The sequence below is a fragment of the Pelophylax lessonae genome, assembly GCF_965119305.1.
Source record: "Pelophylax lessonae genome assembly, chromosome: 13".
In the NCBI taxonomy this organism is placed as follows: domain Eukaryota; kingdom Metazoa; phylum Chordata; class Amphibia; order Anura; family Ranidae; genus Pelophylax; species Pelophylax lessonae.
Genome location: NC_138780.1, coordinates 158,347,925 through 158,367,166, shown reverse-complemented (window position 1 = coordinate 158,367,166; position 19,242 = coordinate 158,347,925). Strand labels below are relative to the sequence as shown.

The 19,242-nt window shown below is 47.2% G+C and overlaps 1 protein-coding gene across 1 annotated transcript in view; it reads left to right on the top strand.

The window, feature by feature from the left end:
* TDRD9 (tudor domain containing 9) overlaps positions 1 to 19,242 on the top strand; it is a 789,496-nt gene that overhangs the window by 528,558 nt on the left and 241,696 nt on the right. The window contains exons 19-20 of the mRNA XM_082275596.1: positions 4,977 to 5,090; positions 18,853 to 18,960. Coding sequence (XP_082131722.1) covers positions 4,977 to 5,090; positions 18,853 to 18,960 — 222 coding nt within the window. The remainder of the gene's footprint in view (positions 1 to 4,976; positions 5,091 to 18,852; positions 18,961 to 19,242) is intronic.

The window sequence follows — 19,242 nt, the reverse complement described above, 5'->3', positions numbered from 1 at the left end:
ACTGATCAAATCTGTGTGTGAGACCCTGAAGATGGAGGACGCAGCTGCCTTTTAGAGCAGCAAAAGTATTTACCTGCCTATTTGACAGAATTTGTCGCTAAAGAGCTGACCGTTCAAAGAGTCCCTGTGGGGTTCCTAAACGCTTTACTAAGCGTTACCCCTATTATGAGTCCCTTCTCAAGTGGACAGTGCCACCGGTAGTGGATCCTTCGGTTTCCAGATTAAACAAGGCAACAATGATCTTGGTTGACGAGTCCCTGGTCTTTCAGGCTGACCGGAAAGGCAGAGGCTGTGGCCCACACTATAAACAACTTATCTGGTTTGGTAATGAGGCCGGTATTCACCATTGCCCTAGTGTCGAAAGCTCTTGACCCAGTGGGATAAGCTCCTTAGCCGTGACCTGGAAGGGGAGCAGCTCCCCCCTGCTTTTGTCGAGCTTTCGGACCAGCTGGTCCAGGAGCTGCAGTTTATCTGTGACGCCTCTTTGGATGCGGCTCCCTTGATGGCTCGCCTCTCTTTTCAAGGAGGTACCCTGGAATCACATAATTTTAAGGGTTTCACGGGCAGAAGTTATTTTCTTCCACAGGCTACTAAGGGCAAGGAACCTCATCCTAGACGTGGACCTTCCTTCTCAGTTCCCATGAGATTTTTTTCGTCCCTCGGGGTCGGAGGACAAATGCTCCAAGCCTTTCAGGACCTCTTCTGAAGTATCCAAGCGAAGCTGGTCTAGCAAGCCAAGCTTCTTCCGACCCGCCAAAAAGGCCCCTTCTGCATGAAGGTGTGCCCTTGCCCATTTCTAGGGTGGGGCGATGTCTTCACTGGTTTCTAGACCCGTGGACTTCCCTGGTGCAAGACAAGTGGGTCCACAAAGTAATTCGATCCAGTTACAAGATCGAGTTTTTCTCTTTAACTCCGCCACAATTTTTTCCATCCAACCTGCGCCTGTCCTCAGACTGTCTACGTGGTCTGTTTGGGGTGATACAAGACGTGGTTCCCGGTTCCGACTTCAGAATGTTTTCAAGGTTTCTACTCAAACTTGTTCCCAGGAAGGAAGGCAAAGTGCGTCCAATTCTGGACCTCAAGGCGCTCAATTGCTTTGTGCAGGTACAGAAGTTAAGAATGCAGTCTAATCGAACGGTGGTGGCATCCCTGCGTCAAGGGGATTTCCTTGACTCTATCGATATCAAGGATGCCTACCTTCACATTCCAATATGTGCCAGTCACCAGCATTTTCTCTGCTTTGCTGGGGGAGAGGAGCATTATCCGTTTAGGACGTTACCCTTTGTTCTCGCCTCCGCTCCTTGGGTCTTCACGAAAGTGTTGGCCCCGATGCTGGCCCTGCTATGCCAACTGGGATCACCGGACTAAGTTACTTGGATGATCTTCTGCGAACTGAGTCTCCCTCTGCTCTAGTGGAGAACCTAGAGATCACAATGTGAAATCTTCGGGAGTTCGACTAGACTCTGAATCTTCAAAAGTCTACCCTGATTCCGTCAACAAAGCTCGACCATCTGGGTCTGACTCTGGACTCTGCCTCAGCCAGATTGCTCCTTTATCCCAACAAACTCCAGAAGCTGCAGGCGGCAATTCGCCTCCTGCTGTCCAAACAATGTTCATCACTCCGGACTTGCATGCGGGTGCTACCTTTGTCTACCTTCTGTTTGCACAGTTCCATACAAGGTCCCTGCAAAGGGAGATTTTGACCAAATATGACAAGACTCTGCAGTCTCTGGACAATCAGATCCGGCTGAGTCGGGGAACAAAAGTCTCTGATATGGTGGCTTCGCTCACCGGCGCTTCGGCTTGGAAGATCCTTCCTCCCGTGTACTGAACAGTAGTCACCACAGATGCCAGCATGTCCGGCAGGGGAGGTGTCCTCGGCAAGCATTCTGCTCAGGGTATCTGTACGCTGGAAGAGTCCAGACTACTGATCAATGTCTTGGGACTCAGAGTGTTCAGACTATGTCTGGATCATTGGACTTATCGTCTTCAGGGATGCCCAGTGTGCATTCAATCGGACAATGCCATGGCCCGTGGCTTATGTCAATCAACAAGGGGGCACAAGAAGTGTCTTTACTCTGGTAGTAGCCGGAATTCTAAGGTGGGCAGAACGGTTCGTTCAGCCCTCTCAGCCGTACATACAGGGAGTGCAGAATTATTAGGCAAATTAGTATTTTTGAGGATTCATTTTATTATTGAACAACAACCATGTTCTCAATGAACCCAAAAAACTCATTAATATCAAAGCTGACTATTTTTGGAAGTAGTTTTTAGTTTGTTTTTAGTTTTAGCTATTTTAGGGGGATATCTGTGTGTGCAGGTGACCATTACTGTGCATAATTATTAGGCAACTTAACAAAAATCAAAGATACAGTATACGCATTTCAATTATTTATTTTTACCAGTGAAACCAATATAACATCTCAACATTCACAAATATACATTTCTGACATTCAAAAACAAAACAAAAACAAATCAGTGACCGATATAGCCACCTTTCTTTGCAAGGTCACTCAAAAGCCTGCCATCCATGGATTCTGTCAGTGTTTTGATCTGGTCACCATCAACATTGCGTGCAGCAGCAACCACAGCCTCCCAGACACTGTTCAGAGAGGTGTACTGTTTTCCCTCCTTGTAAATCTCACATTTGATGATGGACCACAGGTTCTCAATGGGGTTCAGATCAGGTGAACAAGGAGGCCATGTCATTAGCTTTTCTTCTTTTATACCCTTTCTTGCCAGCCACGCTGTTGAGTACTTGGACGTGTGTGATGGAGCATTGTCCTGCATGAAAATCATGTTTTTCTTGAAGGATGCAGACTTCTTCCTGTACCACTGCTTGAAGAAGGTGTCTTCCAGAAACTGGCAGTAGGACTGGGAGTTGAGCTTGACTCCATCCTCAACCCGAAAAGGCCCCACAAGCTCATCTTTGTTGATACCAGCCCAAACCAGTACTCCACCTCCACCTTGCTGGCGTCTGAGTCGGACTGGAGCTCTCTGCCCTTTACCAATCCAGCCACGGGCCCATCCATCTGGCCCATCAAGACTCACTCTCATTTCATCAGTCCATAAAACCTTATTTCTTGGCCCAGTCTTGACGTTTCAGCTTGTGTGTCTTGTTCAGTGGTGGTCGTCTTTCAGCTTTTCTTACCTTGGCCATGTCTCTGAGTATTGCACACCTTGTGCTTTTGGGCACTCCAGTGATGTTGCAGCTCTGAAATATGGCCAAACTGGTGGCAAGTGGCATCTTGGCAGCTGCACGCTTGACTTTTCTCAGTTCATGGGCTGTTATTTTGTGCCTTGGTTTTTCCACACGCTTCTTGCGACCCTGTTGACTATTTTGAATGAAATGCTTGATTGTTCGATGATCACGCTTCAGAAGCTTTGCAATTTTAAGAGTGCTGCATCCCTCTGCAAGATATCTCACTATTTTTGACTTTTCTGAGCCTGTCAAGTCCTTCTTTTGACCCATTTTGCCCAAGGAAAGGAAGTTACCTAATAATTATGCACACCTGATATAGGGTGTTGATGTCATTAGACCACACCCCTTCTCATTACAGAGATGCACATCACCTAATATGCTTAATTGGTAGTAGGCTTTCGAGCCTATACAGCTTGGAGTAAGACAACATGCATAAAGAGGATGATGTGGTCAAAATACTCATTTGCCTAATAATTCTGCACTCCCTGTATATCCGGGGTGGACAATTGGCAGGTGGATTACCTCAGTCGGCAAGCGTTAACCCACAGGGAGTGGTCCCTTCATTCGGGGGTGTTTCACCAGCTGTGTCTCTGGTGGGGCACCTCCAAGGTGGATCAACCGAACTGTGCAGAGGTTCGTGGCAAGGTTGTGGGATCCTCTAACAGATGCGCTGGTAGCCCCGTGGGGCCTCACCTCGATCTTTCTCGTATCTCAACTACCCCCAACCATCCAAGAACCGTTTTGGGAGGAACAATGCCTTTTCCAGCATGAATGGAGCACCTTGCCATAAGGCAAAAGTGACCACTAAGTGGTTTAGGGAACAAAACATTGAAATTTCGGGCCCATGACCAGTGAACTCCCCAAACCCCAATTCCAGCTTGTGGTCAATCCTCGAGGCAGGTGAACAAAAAATCACAAATTCTGACAAACTCTCAGCATTGATTATGCAAGAATGGGCTTCCATCAGGATTTGGCCCAGAAGTTGATTGACAGCATGCGAGGAGGAATTGCAGAGGTATTGAAAAAGATGGGTCAACACTGCAAATATTGATTCTTTGCAGTGATTGTAAAGTCTTTATTTAAAAAAAAAAACTTTATACTTACCTCCTCTGTGCAGTGGATTTGCATAGAGCAGCCTGGATCCTCCTCTTATCGGGTCCCTCTTTGCTGTTCCTGGTCTCTCCCTTCAGTTGAGTGCCCCCACAGCAATGGAGCTGCCATTCAGCCCCGCCCCCTCTCTCTCTCGATTGGCTGGTTGACTTTGACAGCTGGGGGAGCCAATGGTGCCGCTTCTGTGCCTCAGACAATCAGGAGGGAGAGTACCGGATGGCCGAGGGAGTCGTGGACATTGCTGAACAGGGATCGGTTTCAGGTAAGTATTGGGTGGTGCTGGGGAGGCTGCTACACACAGAAGGTTTTTTATCGTAATGCATAGAATGCATTAAGAAAAAAAAAAACCTTCTGACTTTGCAACTACTTTAATGTAATTGTCAAAAAGAAAAAAACATTGACACCTATTAAATGCTTCTAATTATACCTCAGTATAACATAGTAACATCTAACAAAAAGATCTAAGAAGCTGAGGCAACAACAGACTTTGAACAATAATATTTGTAATTCTCAAATCCTTTGACCACGGCTATATATTTAAGCACCAGTGTTTTTTCAATCGGGTAGATATTTTCAGATATCCCAGTAATTTTCAGGCTTTGCCGCTTTAGAGAAATAAATGTTTTCTAATGTGCCTCTGTAAATACATTTGGCTTCTTCTTAGGTGGCTGCCTTGTATGATGAGCTGAAAAAGCGAGTTTCCCATTTCAACATGCATGTCAATGAACGAGCAAGCAGGGATCCAGACTACAAACACAAGCAGCGCTTCATACTCCAGGTTTTTAGCTGCATTCAACGTTGTACATAAAATGAAACCAATCCTTTTTTTTTTCTCTGCAGAAATGAATAGTATTTTTTTGTTTTCTGTCGGCTTTTGTTGGCCCGTTCACATCGGCCCTAGTCCCAAAAGAGTTACAGGCTAATGTGCCTATGTTAGCCATACATATAAATGTACCCAAACTTATATAGACAAATATAGCTCAATTCATTGGATCCTGTCAGCATGTGTGGTGTAAATTTGCATCAGTATTTAGGAGACTCAGTGACAAACTTTTATTTTTTTTTAATACTATTTTAAGTATGTATTGTCAAAGTGGTTCTAAAGGCTAGGCGTTTTTGTTTTTCCCTATGGCATTCCTTGCATTAAGGTAAAAAATGTCCCAGGACTTGTATTGCCCCCTCACCTCCCCAAATACTTACCTACGTCCTATCTGGTTCCAGCGCTGTACCAGTTTGCAGCGGCACTCTCTCTCTCTGCTTCCAGAGGCAACCGGAGTCATTGGGTCAGAGAGGACATACAAGGACACCTAAATACATAATACAAAACAGTTTGATGAAAAATAGATCACAAAGCCATAAAAGTGATACTAAAGCTAAAATTTTTTTTTTTTTTTTAACCTTAATTTTATATTTCTCTGTCCTCCCCTTCTCTGTGTGATGAGGAAGAGAGGGGAGAAGAGAGCCAATGCTGTGCACAGCTACATCTCTTCTTTTCTCGTCTTCTTCATACGGGGTCTCGAACAGCAGCAGGAGCGGTCATTCAAATGCAGAGAGAGGTAAGTGGGAGCAGGGCTAAGCCCTGCTGTGTGTCTTTGGAGCATGGCTTCATAGACGCACAGTTCGGTAGCAAAGAGATAGTGTGTCCCCCATAGCAAACAGATTTTTATGTGGACACACCTGTGTGGGACTCGGAGGAGGATCAGGGACGCTCTGTGCAATACTATTGCACAGAGCAGGCGAGTAGAACATGTTTGTTTTCATTTAAAAAAATTATTTCTCTGTCGCTCATTGACAGACGTAGTCCTCCTTGATTAATATCAACTCGGGTTATACTGCCCTCTACAGGAGTAGGACTAGACAGGAAAGAAAACGTTCTGGCCACACCTTAGGGGCAGTCCCAGAGGGTATATCCTCTCACTTCCTGCTACAGGATATCAGTTTTTTTCTGTCTAGTTAGGAGTAAGGACCTAAGTTCCTTGCTGGGATCTTTGGTCCTGGCAAGATTTTTTAGAAATACTTTTTTAGGCAGATTTTCTTCTCCAGTGTTCCTGTGAGATCTTCAAGCAAGTAAGCTGAAACTGGGCGACGGGCTGGATGTTGAGATCCAGTGGTCACCCCAGTTCAGCCTACGAGCGCGTGCAGGCCATAGCTCCTCGCTGGGTCGGCCGCGACATAGTCCCACTGGACGGGGACTGACCCTGCGAGTTAAACGTCTCGCCTGGACGCCAATGACCAGTTGCAAACTGGGTCACGGTGTCAGTATTGGTCGACAGCCCCCCCCCCACCCCGGTGGAGAGGGGTTCTGTCAGGAGTTGGCGCCCGCCTGGTTCCGGTATGGTGAGTAGAATGTTCCCCCTCTCCCCCTGTCGGGTTTGTTGGTGGACGCGGGCCCCTCTCTGGGATGGTCGGACACTCAGTTTCTGAGTCCCCCCTCTATCCTATAACAGGTCACAGATCCCCCAATTTGAGTGTGATTTTGTGAATAAGAAACCAGGAGGCATGTTTTGGGAGCTGACTATCTAAAGTCACTATATGACTGTAAGGGTGACTGAAGTCAGTGGCAGACTACTAAAGGGCATTACTATTGAGGTATAGAGGTATCCTACCTGTCATAGTGTGTATACAGGCCGATGCCTATGCCTGAGTTACTGCATCCGCAGGTCGCCATCCCTCCAGAAAGCCGGTCACTTCCACAGGCCGCACAGCCTCCCGCAGGCCGCACAGGCCGAGCGCACACTCCCGCAGGCCGCACAGGCCGAGGACACCTCCCACAGGCCGAGGACACCTCCCGCAGGCCGCGCAGGCTGAGAACACCTCCCGCAGGCCGCACAGGCCGAGGACACCTCCCGCAGGCCGAGCGCGCACTCCCGCAGGCCGCACAGGCCGAGTGCACACCTCCCGCAGGCCGCTGCTAGCTTACAAGCCGCCGCTATCCTACACAGGCCGCCGCCATTTTCCTGCAGATCACACGGGGCTGCCATATTGGCGTAGCCTCGTGTCTCTAGCATGGGGGCGGCCATGTTTGAGGTGACCAAACACCTTGAAGAGCTATGGGGAGGCGCCGGAAGGCGTGTAAAGGGGCGGAGCCGCCTCCTTGGCCAGGGAAAGCAAGCCAAAGACTTCCTGTCTGTAACAGACAGTGCTGGAAGCAGGTTGATAAGAAACTTCTGTGCATCAGGTGAGCCTTGGGGTCTCTCTCTCTCTCTCTGAGGGGTCCAAGCAGGTACACTGAGGGGCGCTATTGCGCTGGGGGACTAAGTAAAAAAAAAAAAACAAAGTTTTTTCTTGCAATTAATTTTTTGTGTTTGCTGGCAAGTGTCTTGTTAATCATGAACCCTGCCACACATGTATCCCCACCTGATCCCCTCGAGGTGGCCGCAGGACCCTCCAGTACCCCACTTGTGATGATGCATTATCAGCAGTTTGGAGTCTTTGGTATCCCGGGTGGAGGTAGCCTGTCAGGGACGGGGGTCAAGAAAAGCGACCCCCGCCTACCCCTATTTCATCTGATACTTCAGATATGGATTTTGATCTGGTCATTGCAGCCCCTCTTCTGGGGTTGTTGTCTCAGGTACGGTCTCCTCAGACAGTGAGGAGGATGCTTCTGCCTCCGCCATAGCACAAGAAGCGTTGGTGGAGGCACTAGTTGTGTCTGTCCGGGAAACCTTAAATCTTGAGATTACACCGGCTGAGGTAGCTGAGACTGATATTCCTTTTTTGGTACTAGCAAGCCTACCAAAATGGCGAAGGGTTTCCCTTGCCCAAATGGGGTCGTCCGAAAACGAACCCCCTGCTATTTCCAAATGCATTGCTAGGCACTATCAGTTTGAGGTATCCCTCATTATAAGATGGACGGTACCACCAATAGTGGACTCACTGATTTCCAGACTAAATAAAGCCACTGTTATCCCGTTGGAGGACGCTCCGTCCTTTAGGGATCTGGTGGATCGAAAAGTGGAAGCGGAATCCCGCTCCATTTTCTCCCTGATAGGGTCAACCTTCAGGCCAGTGGTTGCCATTGGTTTAGTCTCACAAACTTCGACAGAATGGGCCCCCACCCATCTCTAGGGTGGGGGGACGTCTTCACCGGTTTCCGTATCCATGGCTTTCCAGAATCCCAGATAAAGGGGTTCGTGAGGTCATACGGTCGGGATACAAGATCGAGTTTCGATCACTTCCACCGGTGCGATTCTTCCCTTACAATATTCAACATCCCCGGGTCGCTTAAAAAGCTTTGCGGGGGACAGCTTGATGCAACAGGGAGTGGTAGTTCCCATTCCTTATACAGTTTCAGGGGTTCTAGTCGAACCTGTTCACAATGCCCAGGAAAAAGGGCTAGGTGCGTCCAACTCTGGTCTTGGGAGAGATGGAGTCCATCCGAACAGTGGTGGCCTCCCTGCATCAGGGGGATCTCATGGCGTCCATAGACATTTAGGATGCCCATCTTCAGATCCCCATCTTCACAGGCTGTTTCCCACCAGGACACTGAACTATCTGGGCCTAATTTTGGATACATCCTTGGCAAGAGTGTTTCTCCATGCGGAGAAACTTCAGAAGATTCAGTCAATGATTCGGATGTTGCTGTCCGTCAACTGGCTGGGACTGATGGTCGCCTCCTTAGAGGCAGTACCATTTGCCCAGTCTCATACCCGAATTCTCCGAGAGGAGATTCTTCTCAAATGGAATCGAAATCCCGATTCCCTGGACAATCGGATCGGATTGAGCGAGCAGACCAGGGAGGCTCTGGTCTGGTGGCTTCGGTCTCCGATGCTCAGCCAGGGGAAGTCATTTCTTCTGATAATATCCAGGTTACCGATAAATGTGTTGGAACAGAGAGCGATCAGACTTTGTCCGATTTACTGGACCGAGCAGCTCCAGGGCAGCCCGGTTCGGATCCAATCGGACTATGCCACGGTCATGACTTATGTCAATCACCAAGGGGCACCAAGAGTGCCCTGGCGGCCATAGAAGTGGCCAACATTCTTTATTGGGCGGAACAGTTGTTCCAGCTCTCTCCGCGATATTCATCCCGGGGGTGGACAGGCAGATTATCTCAGCCGTCAGATTCTGGATCAAGAGAAATAGTCTCTTCATCCAGAGGTATTTCACCAGCTGTCCCTTCATTGGGGCACCCCGGATATGGATCTGTTGGCATGTCGGCTCAACAGGGCTCGCGCCCGCGATCCTCTAGCGGACGCAGCAGACGCGCTGAGCGCCCCGTAGGGGCAGTATCAGCTATTATATGTCTTCCCCCCTCTCAAGTTGCTGCTGAGATTTCTCCGCAGGATAGAGGTGGAGGGAACTCCAGTTATCCTGGAAATTCCGGGCTGGCCTCGTCAAGCCGGGTACGCCGACTTAGGCAGGCTAGTCGCGGACGCTCCTTGGAGACTTCCTCTCAGGGAGGATCTGCGGTCTCAAGGACCGATCTTCCATCGTGCTTTACAGTCGCTGGTTTTAACGGCCTGGCCATTGAGACCCAGGTACTGAAGGACAGAGGATTGTCAGCTTCAGTTATTCCTACTCTAATTAAAACAAGGAAAGCGACTTCCAGCAAAGTCTATTATCGCACATGGAAGACTTATATTGCGTGGTGTGAATCTTTGGGATTTCCCCCAAGTACCTATTTGGTGACCCGAATTTTGGCTTTTCTGCAAAAAGGGGGTTGAGCAGAAACTATCCTTGAGCACCATCAAGGGTCAAGTTTCAGCGTTAGCAATCTTCTTTCAGAAGCCTTTGGCTACTCATTCCTTGGTGCGGAATTTCATCCAGGGGGTGCGACACTTGGCTCCGCCAGTTACGTGCGCCCTTACCGCCCTGGGATCTTAATTTGGTTTTGTCGGTTCTGCAGAAACCTCCCTTTGAAAATATCAGGGAGATTCCCTTGCTTACATTATCCCAGAAGGTGGCCTTCTTGGTGGCTATCACTTCTGCACGCAGGGTGTCAGAACTGGCTGCCTTATCATGCCATTCCCCATATCTAGTGGTTCATAGGGATAAGGTAGTTCTTCATCCGAAGCCATCCTTTCTTCCTAAGGTGGTTTCAGATTTTCATCTGAATGAAGATATTGTGCTACCTTCCTTGTGTCCTAAGCCCAATCATCCTCGGGAATGTGCGTTGCATTCCTTGGATGTAGTTCGGGCAATCAGGGTATACCTGAAGACTACGGAATCGTTCCGTTAAACGGATTCACTTTTTGTGATCACGGATGGCCCCAGAAAGGGGTTGCCTGCATCTGCCGCGACTATCTCCAAATGGATTAGGCAGACGGTGGTACAGGCTTATTCTATTAAGGGTCGGAATCCTCTGTTCCCTGTTAAGGCGCACTCCACTCGAGCGCTCAGTACTTCCTGGGCCTACCGCCATCAGGCGTCAGTGGTCCAGGTTTGCAAGGCGGCTACCTGGTCGTCGGTGCATACCTTTACAAAATTTTATAAAGTTGATGTGATGGCATCGTCAGATGCCTCTTTTGGCCGCAAGGTTTTGCAGGCGGAAATTTGAGGAGACCGGTGGTCTACCTCGAGGGTTTTTTTCCGTTGGAATTTCAGTTGAGTCTCATCTTTTGATTGATGAGCCTTTAAAACTTTTAGTTGGCACCGGTTGGGCCTTCTAGATTGGATTTTGATTTCCATTTTCCCACCCCTCATTTGTGGCACTGCTTTGGGACGTCCCGAGTTGATATTAATCAAGGAGGACTACGTCTGTCAATGAGCGACAGAGAAAAATGGATTTTTGTAAGATCTTACCGTAAAATCCTTTTCTCTTAAGCTCATTGACAGACGTAGTACCCGCCCCTCTGTTTTTGAGTTGCGTTGGGTTAAATTCTCTGACACTGCTTTGTGACATAACTGATATCCTGTAGCAGGAAGTGAGAGTATATACCCTCTGGGACTGCCCCTAAGGTGTGGCCAGAACATTTTCTTTCCTGTCTAGTCCTACTCCTGTAGAGGGCAGTATAACCCGAGTTGATATTAATCAAGGAGGACTACGTCTGTCAATGAGCTTAAGAGAAAAGGATTTTACGGTAAGATCTTACAAAAATACATTTTTTTGGGAGGGTAAGAATATAGTTTAGGGTCACTTTAAACCCTGTGTGGAGAGCTTACACAATCCAGGACCGTAGCCCAGTGACGCAAGAGATCGAATGCCTCGGCCCTGTTCTGAATACCATAAATATAACAATTTACAGCTTGTATGCAAAAACATCATTAGTCTCTAGATTGCTACGTGGTGGAGGACAAACTGAGGTTTATTGACTAGAGTTTTAGGGCCAAAGATGCCAAAGGCTCTAAAGAGCTGTGGGTTTGAGACCCCTAAACCCAACTTAAAGTGGATTTCTCTTTCATTTATTGACACACATCATCATATCCATTTACCCGATGGGTTATGCTGCGCTTCCTAGGAGTAGAACACTAGGCGGAAAAGGGTTAACAAAGTTACCAGAGCTTTACCTATGCCCATGGGGCAGTCCCAGGTGGGGTACTCCCCACTTCCTGCTCTAGGATCTTTTTCTGCCTAGTCAGGAGTAAGGACCTAGCTCCCTGCTGGGATCTCTTGTCCTGGCATTTTTTCCCATTTTTAAACTGATATTTTTCTTTTTTTTTTCTTTCACTTTTGTTTTTTTTCCTTTTTTGTGTGTTCCTGTGAGAACTACAATCAACTGCCGGACTGGGTGACGCACTGAATATTCTAGATCCTGGCGGTCACCCCAGTCCGGCCAGCGTGCACATGCCGGCCTCAGCTCCACACTAGCTCGACCGCGTCGTGTTCCCACTGAAAGGGACTGGCTTGGGAGTGGGACACCTCGCGCGGACGCACACGACCTGGTCGCGGCCAAAGTCGGAGCGTTCCTCGGGCCTGCCGCACCCCTTGTTCCAAGATGAGGAGGGGACCTGCATGGAGTGAACCTTACAGAGTCTCCGATGGTATGGTGAGTAACCCCCTTTCTCCCTCGGAAAAGTTAGAGGTTAGTGTGGGTCCTCCCGGGGTCGGTGGTCTTGTCTGTGTCCCAGAGGTGTATTTTGTGGGGTGCTTCCCTCGTCTGCAGGTGCCGCCAACTTTTTGACATGAGCTGCTGCTCAACGGCCATCTTCCCAGAGACCGACGCTTTGGTGGCCCGGGCTACTGTGCAGGTGCGCGGCCTTTTTCTTGTAGCCACATTGTGCAATATGCGGCAGGCAGCCACTGGTAGTAGCACAGACCTTGTTCTGCTCAGAGCGGCGCGCTGCAAGCAATTGGCGCCTCTTCTTGCTCCTTGTGCTGCGGAGACGTGGTATGTTGAGTCCTGTGGTGGTATCTCCCTACCTGGTCTAACTGTTTGCAGTGTTCTGGGACCTGTAGTCCCACAGGCGTCCACACTGCTGGGTTTTATTTTTGTTTTTTTACTCTTGAAATTGTTGAAACTTTTACTGTGTTCCCATACCAGGGTGTCATGGAGTCAGCCGAACATGTCTCACCACCAGACCCATTCTGAGGGGGGATCCTCAGGTCCCACTCTCCTATGGCGGCCATGACGGCGGTCCTACAATCTTTAGTGTCTAAAGTGGACATTGTTTTACAAAAGAGACCTGCCAAAAGCGCCTGCTGTCCTCTCCTGTTTCCTCTGCTTCCTCAGACTCTGAGACTGATATGGCCGTCGCGGTTTTAAGTCACCCCACGGGGTCCGCGTCCACGCACTTTGAGCGCTTGGACAGTGATTATGATTGCTCTACCTCCACCTCGGCACATAAAAAAGCGCTGGTAGAGGAACTGATTGTGACGTGCGATGCTGTACCCAAACAAAATTTACATCCTGTTTTTTTTCCCCACAAATGGAGCTTTCTTTTGGTGGTATTTGATCACCTGTGCGATTTATTTATTTATTTTTTTAGCTATAAACAAAAAAAGAGTGACAATTTTGAAAAAAAAAAAAAAAGATTTTTCACATTCTTTTATGACATTCTCAAAAAAAAAAAAAAATCAACATTTTTTAACATTATAGGCTGATATTTGTTTTCTGCTACATATTTTTGGTAAAAAAAAAATCGCAAATAAGCTTATTTTAATTGGTTTGCGCAAAAGTTATTGCATCTACTAACTACAGGAAAGATTTATTTTATTTTTGTTTTTTTTTGTTTTTTTTTAACTAGTAATGGCGGCAATCTGCGGTTTTATTTTATTTTTTTACGGGACTGCGACATTGCGGCAGACAGATCGGACCCCTAACTGACATTTTTGGCACTTTTGGGGGTACCAGTGACCTTACTACAGTAATCAGTGCTAAAAATATGCACTGTTACTGTAAAAGTGACACTGGCAGGGAAGGGGTTAATACTGTTAGTGATTAAGGGGTTAACTGTAAGCCTAGGCGAGTGATTCTAACTGTAGGGGGGTTGGGCTTGCTAAATGACCACAGAGACATGCAATCCTGTATAGCAGGATCACATGATCTCTGTGATCGTTGCAGGGAGAAGGACCGACGGCTGTGTTTACATCAGCCGACCGTCCTTTTCCCTCAGCGGGGAGAGATCGCCGGTGTAAGGTGGCAATCGGAGCCGCCTGACACATGCGCCGCCTTCCCCGTGAATGAGCACATTCGCCCCCCTAGCAGCCATCAGGCGTGCGCCATACATATACGGCGATTTTACTGGAGCTTGTGATGCGGGGAATGAAGACAGAATCGGGGGAGAACTGAGGGGGAAAAACGAAGATTATAAACTTCCTTCTTCCTCGTTCAGACCCCCCAACACAGTAATCGTGTCCCCCTGCCATATTTCTGTATATATATATATATATATATGTATATATATACACACACACACACACACATACATGTAGCTATATATTTAATGTGTGTGTGTGTGTGTGTGTGTGTGTGTGTGTGTGTGTGTATATATATATATATATATATATATATATATATATATAAAATGTATGCGTGTGTGTATTCAGTGTGTGTATAGATAGATATATATATATATATATATATATATATATATATATATATATATATATATATATATATATATTATGTAAGGGGGCTATTATTTATTAACATTAGTGGGGATCGTGTACTCGGCAGTGATAATTTATCACTGCTTGTTAAAGAGCGCCTTTGATTTTCATACTACGGTAATCTCGCTTTGTCTTACGAGATTACAGGCGCTCCCATTCACTTCTACACAGATCTCCGAGAAAACACTTCTCCTCTGATCAGCCTGGGAGAACTGAAGTTCTCCGCTTCATAAACAGGGTGCCAGAGGAGATAATTTTCCCCGGAGAACTGCAGAGAAGTGAATAGAGAACAAAATTCACCCTTTCATAAACGTACACCTATATCTGCAGCGGCTGGTAAGGAATCGGTTAAGGACCGTGCAGATAGGAATGCTGAATCGTTGGTGCCATCTTTTTACTGTGGCCGGCTCAATTCTGAGACCGGTGTTTGCCACAACCTTGCTCTCCCAGACCTTGACGGAGTGGGCACAGCTGTTATGCCAAGATGTGAAGGAGGAAATGGCGGAGCTGGCTGATCAATTCAGGGATTGCAAAATATTTGCAGTGCCTCCCTGGATGCACCTCCGTTAGCCTGCAGGGTATCGATGATGGCGGTGACTTTGCGCCGTGTGATCTGGTTGAAATGCTGGTTTGCGGACCAGGCCTCTAAAAAGGTTCTGACGGATCCTCCCTTTCGCCGCAAATGTGGTCCACTTACAAGTGCCCTTTTCGCCCCACTGGGTCACAGGATATACCCTCACGACCCTTCTCGGGGGGTAAGTCCAAGTCGGGTCCCTCGGATAAGCCCTCCTGCGCCTGAAGGGATACGCTTACCCGTACTAGGGGTGGGGGGACGTCTTTGTTTCTTTCTGGATCCATGGATTTCGTTCATCCAAGACAAATGGGTTCTCGAGTTGATTTGGTCCGATTACAAGATTGAGTTTCGGTCCTTGCCCCCACCAAGGTTCTTGCCTTTCAATTTGCATCTGTCCACAGATCAGCTTCTAGGTCTTTTCAGAGTAGTGCAGGATTTGTTGTCACAAAAGGTGACAGTCCCTGTTCCAGAGTCGGAACGCTTTCAGGGGTTTTATTCAAACCTCTTTACAGTTCCCAGGAAGGAAGGGGGAGGGTTTGTCCTATCCTTAATCTCAATGCCCTGAACCATTTTGTGCAGGTTCAAAAATTCAGAATGGAATGCATTTGCTCAGTCGTGGCTTCTCTTCCTCAGGGGGACTTTCTAGCCTCATCGATATCAAGCACGCTTACCTCCATATTCCGGTTTACATCGGGCATTAACGTTTTTTTCCCTTTGCCTATGGAGCACTATCAATTTGTGGCATTACCCTTTGGTTTTGCCTCCGCTCCTTGGGTGTTCACAAGGGTGTTGGCCCTGGTGTTAGCCTTATTCAGGCAATGAGGGATTTCAGTTCTGGAGGCGAAATCATCATCTGTCCTGAAGAAGGAGTTTGGCTTGACTCAGAATTTTCAAAAGTCAGCCTTGACTCAATCCAAGTTGGACTTTCTGGGGCTGACTCTGGATTCAGCATCATCCCGGGTGTTTCTCTTGGGAATTAAACTATTGAAATTGCAGCGCCAGATTCTCCTCCTGTCATACAATCGTCAGTCGTCTCTGAGGACCTGCATGCAGGTGCTGGGACTGATGGTTTCCACCTTCGAGGCCCTCCCCTTCGCTCAGTTCCATACCAGACATCTGCAAAAGGAGATTCCAACCATATGGGACAAGAATCCTCAGTCTGGACAATTTGATCCTGTTGCAATCCTGAGTCGGGTTGCGAGAGGGTCTCTGCTTTCGTGGCTCCGTCCCTGGCACTCCCCCCCTGTTGTGGACAGTAGTGACTACAGAAGCCAGTCTGTCCAGATGGGAGGGGGGGGGGGGTCTTGGGCACAGATTCAGCCCAGGGATTTTGGTCCCCAGAGGAGTCCAGTCTGCCGATCAACATCCTGGAAATTTGAGCCATCACACTTTGCTTGTCCCAGTTGATTGGATTGTCTGCAGGGGTGTCCGGTGAGGTTTCAATCAGACCACTCCACAGCTGTGGCAAATATCAATCACCAAGGGGAAGCCAGAAGTGCCCTAGTGGCAAAAGAAGTGGCCGTTATTCTACAGTGGGCGGAATGTCTTGTTCTGGCACTATCGGCAGTGCACAGGTGTGGAAAATTGGCAGGCGGACTATCTGTCGTCAGGCTCTGTGTCCGGGCGAATGGTCCGTTCACCTGGAAGTTTTCTATCAATTGTGTCTTCGGTGGGGGACACCAGATGTGGACCTGTTGAACTCTTGTCTCATCTGTGCGAGGTCTCAGGATCCTCTGGCAGGTGCCGCAGACACTCTGGTTGCCTCTTGGGGCCTGTATCGCTTGATTTATGCATTTCCTTCAATACAACTTCTGCCAAGACATCTGCACAGAATCGAGGCAGAATGGATTACAGTGATTCAGGTAGCCAGTGCCCCCTGGCGGCTTCCCCTCACGCTAAACAATCTACATCTCAAAAAATTTACCATCAATTCTGGAAGGCTTGGTTTGAGTCTCTGGGAATTTCCCCCTTCTTCTTTTTGGTATCGCGTCTTCTTGAGTTTTTACAAAAAGGTGTTGATCAACGTTTGACTTTGGGCACCATTAAGGGCAAGATTTCGGCTTTGGCAGTTTTCCTCCAAAAACTGTTTGCAATGAACTCCTTGGTTCAAACATTCGTGCAGGGAGTTTGCCATTTGGTTCCCCCCGGTGCGGTCCCTAGTGCCTCCGTGGGACCTCAACCTAGTACTGTCGGTCCTACAAAGACCGCTGTTTGAGAATATTTGTGAAATTCTTTAACTTGCCTTGTCACAGAAAGTGGCCTTCTTGGTGGCTATTACTTATGCATGCAGGGTCTCAGAGTTGGCTGTGTTGTCCTGTGGTCGCCTTATCTGGTGGTTCACAGGGACAAAGTGGTGCTTTGCCCCTGTCAGTCGTTGCTTCCGAAGGTCGTTTCGGGGGGTTTCACTTGAATGAGGACATTGTGTTGCCTTCGTTATTTCCTAAGTTTAAGCACCCGAAGGAGGTTGCTTTGGTTTCGTTAGACGTGGTTCGGGCAATCAGGGTGTACTTGATGGCAACTGAGTCCATTCGGAAATTGGATTCCTTGTTTATTCTTTTGGAGGGTCCTCATAAGGGACAGGCTGCGTCTGCAGCGACCATTTTTAGATGGATTAGGCAGACTGTGGTGCAGGCCTGTTCCGTTAAGGGTCAGGTTCCTCCTTTCCCTGTTAAGGCGCATTCTACGAGGGCGCTCAGTGCCTCCTGGGCCTTCCGTCATCAGGTGTCAATGGTTCAGGTTTGCAAAGCAGCCACTTGGGTGTCTGTACACACATTCACAAAGTTTTACGGTAAGACAAAAATCCAGTTTTTGCATTTCTTCAAGCTCTGCTCAGATTACCAAAAAAAAAACTGCTAATGTCAGTGGGTGTGAAATGTACCTATTTGTAATAAATTAAATCTAAAATTATTTTTGCCTTACCCCCTTTCTCCTGCATTGCTTAGCGTGATGTCACTGTCCTTCCTGAGGATTCCTTGGAAATCCGAGTAGATGAATTCTTGTAGAAAATCCCTCCAATCCATTGTAGGAGGACCTTGTGAGATTTCGCCTGCTCTGTATTCCCCTGGCTAGAAGTGTAATGCCCAGGGTTCGTACGGTCATGAAAAACCTGCAAATGTCATGGAATTTTAAAATGGCAATTTCCAGGCCTGGAAAAGTTTTGGAAAATAATTTAACCCACAAAGTTTTGGAAAAGTCATGGAAATTTGTTTCATAATGACTATATTCGAATATGCTGAAAAGAGAGAAAGGTGCCACTCAGTGTAGCAGATGTAAATAATTTTATTGACACATATTAAAACTTACATGGAGGTAAGCGTCCCTGAGACTGGCCTGCAGCCGGGAGATGACACTAGGGGAAAACCAATCAGTGGACTTATTCAGATCGAGGCAGCGGTGAAGCGCATACCTCACTGGAGGGACGCACGAACTTGATGACGCGGGGGTAACTGGTTTCGGAGCATGGTTATGATGCGTTCCCAAAGAAGGCAATAGCCTGGGAACTCACATCTGGACCACACCACAGTGCTCAGAAATCGCACAAGTTGCAGAAGTGTGAAAGGGGCCTAAAAGTTCAATAGCTTTACCGAATTCACAATAATGTGATGGAATCAAATATGGCATAATCAAATATTGGGTATGTGTATTCCAGCTTGATTCTTGGTGACCTTTGTTTATCTTTTAGATCAGTGCAGCAAGCCAGCATAAAACTCCTGCAGTTTGCTAATGTACTATATTTTTTCGTTATCTCTCCTTATTCTGTTTCTTTTCTTTTACCATCCATATATACAATATTTAAATGTGTGTAACGTACCTTATATACACATGACATTAATTTAGACTTGTGTCCAAACTTAAATGTGCATGGTCATTGCTTTCGAAGTGCAGATGATTTAATTGTACCAGGCTCTAGAATGAATGTTTTTTTTTTTCATTGTACCATTGCTACTTAATTTGTTGGCATTTAACATTTTTCAGGCTGTTATGGCTGGGTCCTTCTACCCAAATTATTTCACATATGGTCCATCAGATCAAGAATCCGCTATTCGAGAACTTGGAGGCAAGGATCCAAAGACTACGATTGTGGTATGTAATGGGGCCAGCAACTTGAGTCATTTTTCCACTATTAAAAAACAAAACGAATATTCTGCGCTAAGTGTAAAAAATCAAGTGATACAAATAAATTAATACAGGAAAGCTGCTTGCACTGATCTATAGAAACAATCAAAAAATAAGAATGGTACAATGTGCAGCGCTATCAAAAAAGTGATGTGAGCAATGTGACAAAAAGTATAATACTTCATCAAGATCATATAAAAGTGTTAATGTGACAATCCTATACCTTAAACCAATAAAGTCCACAAATAA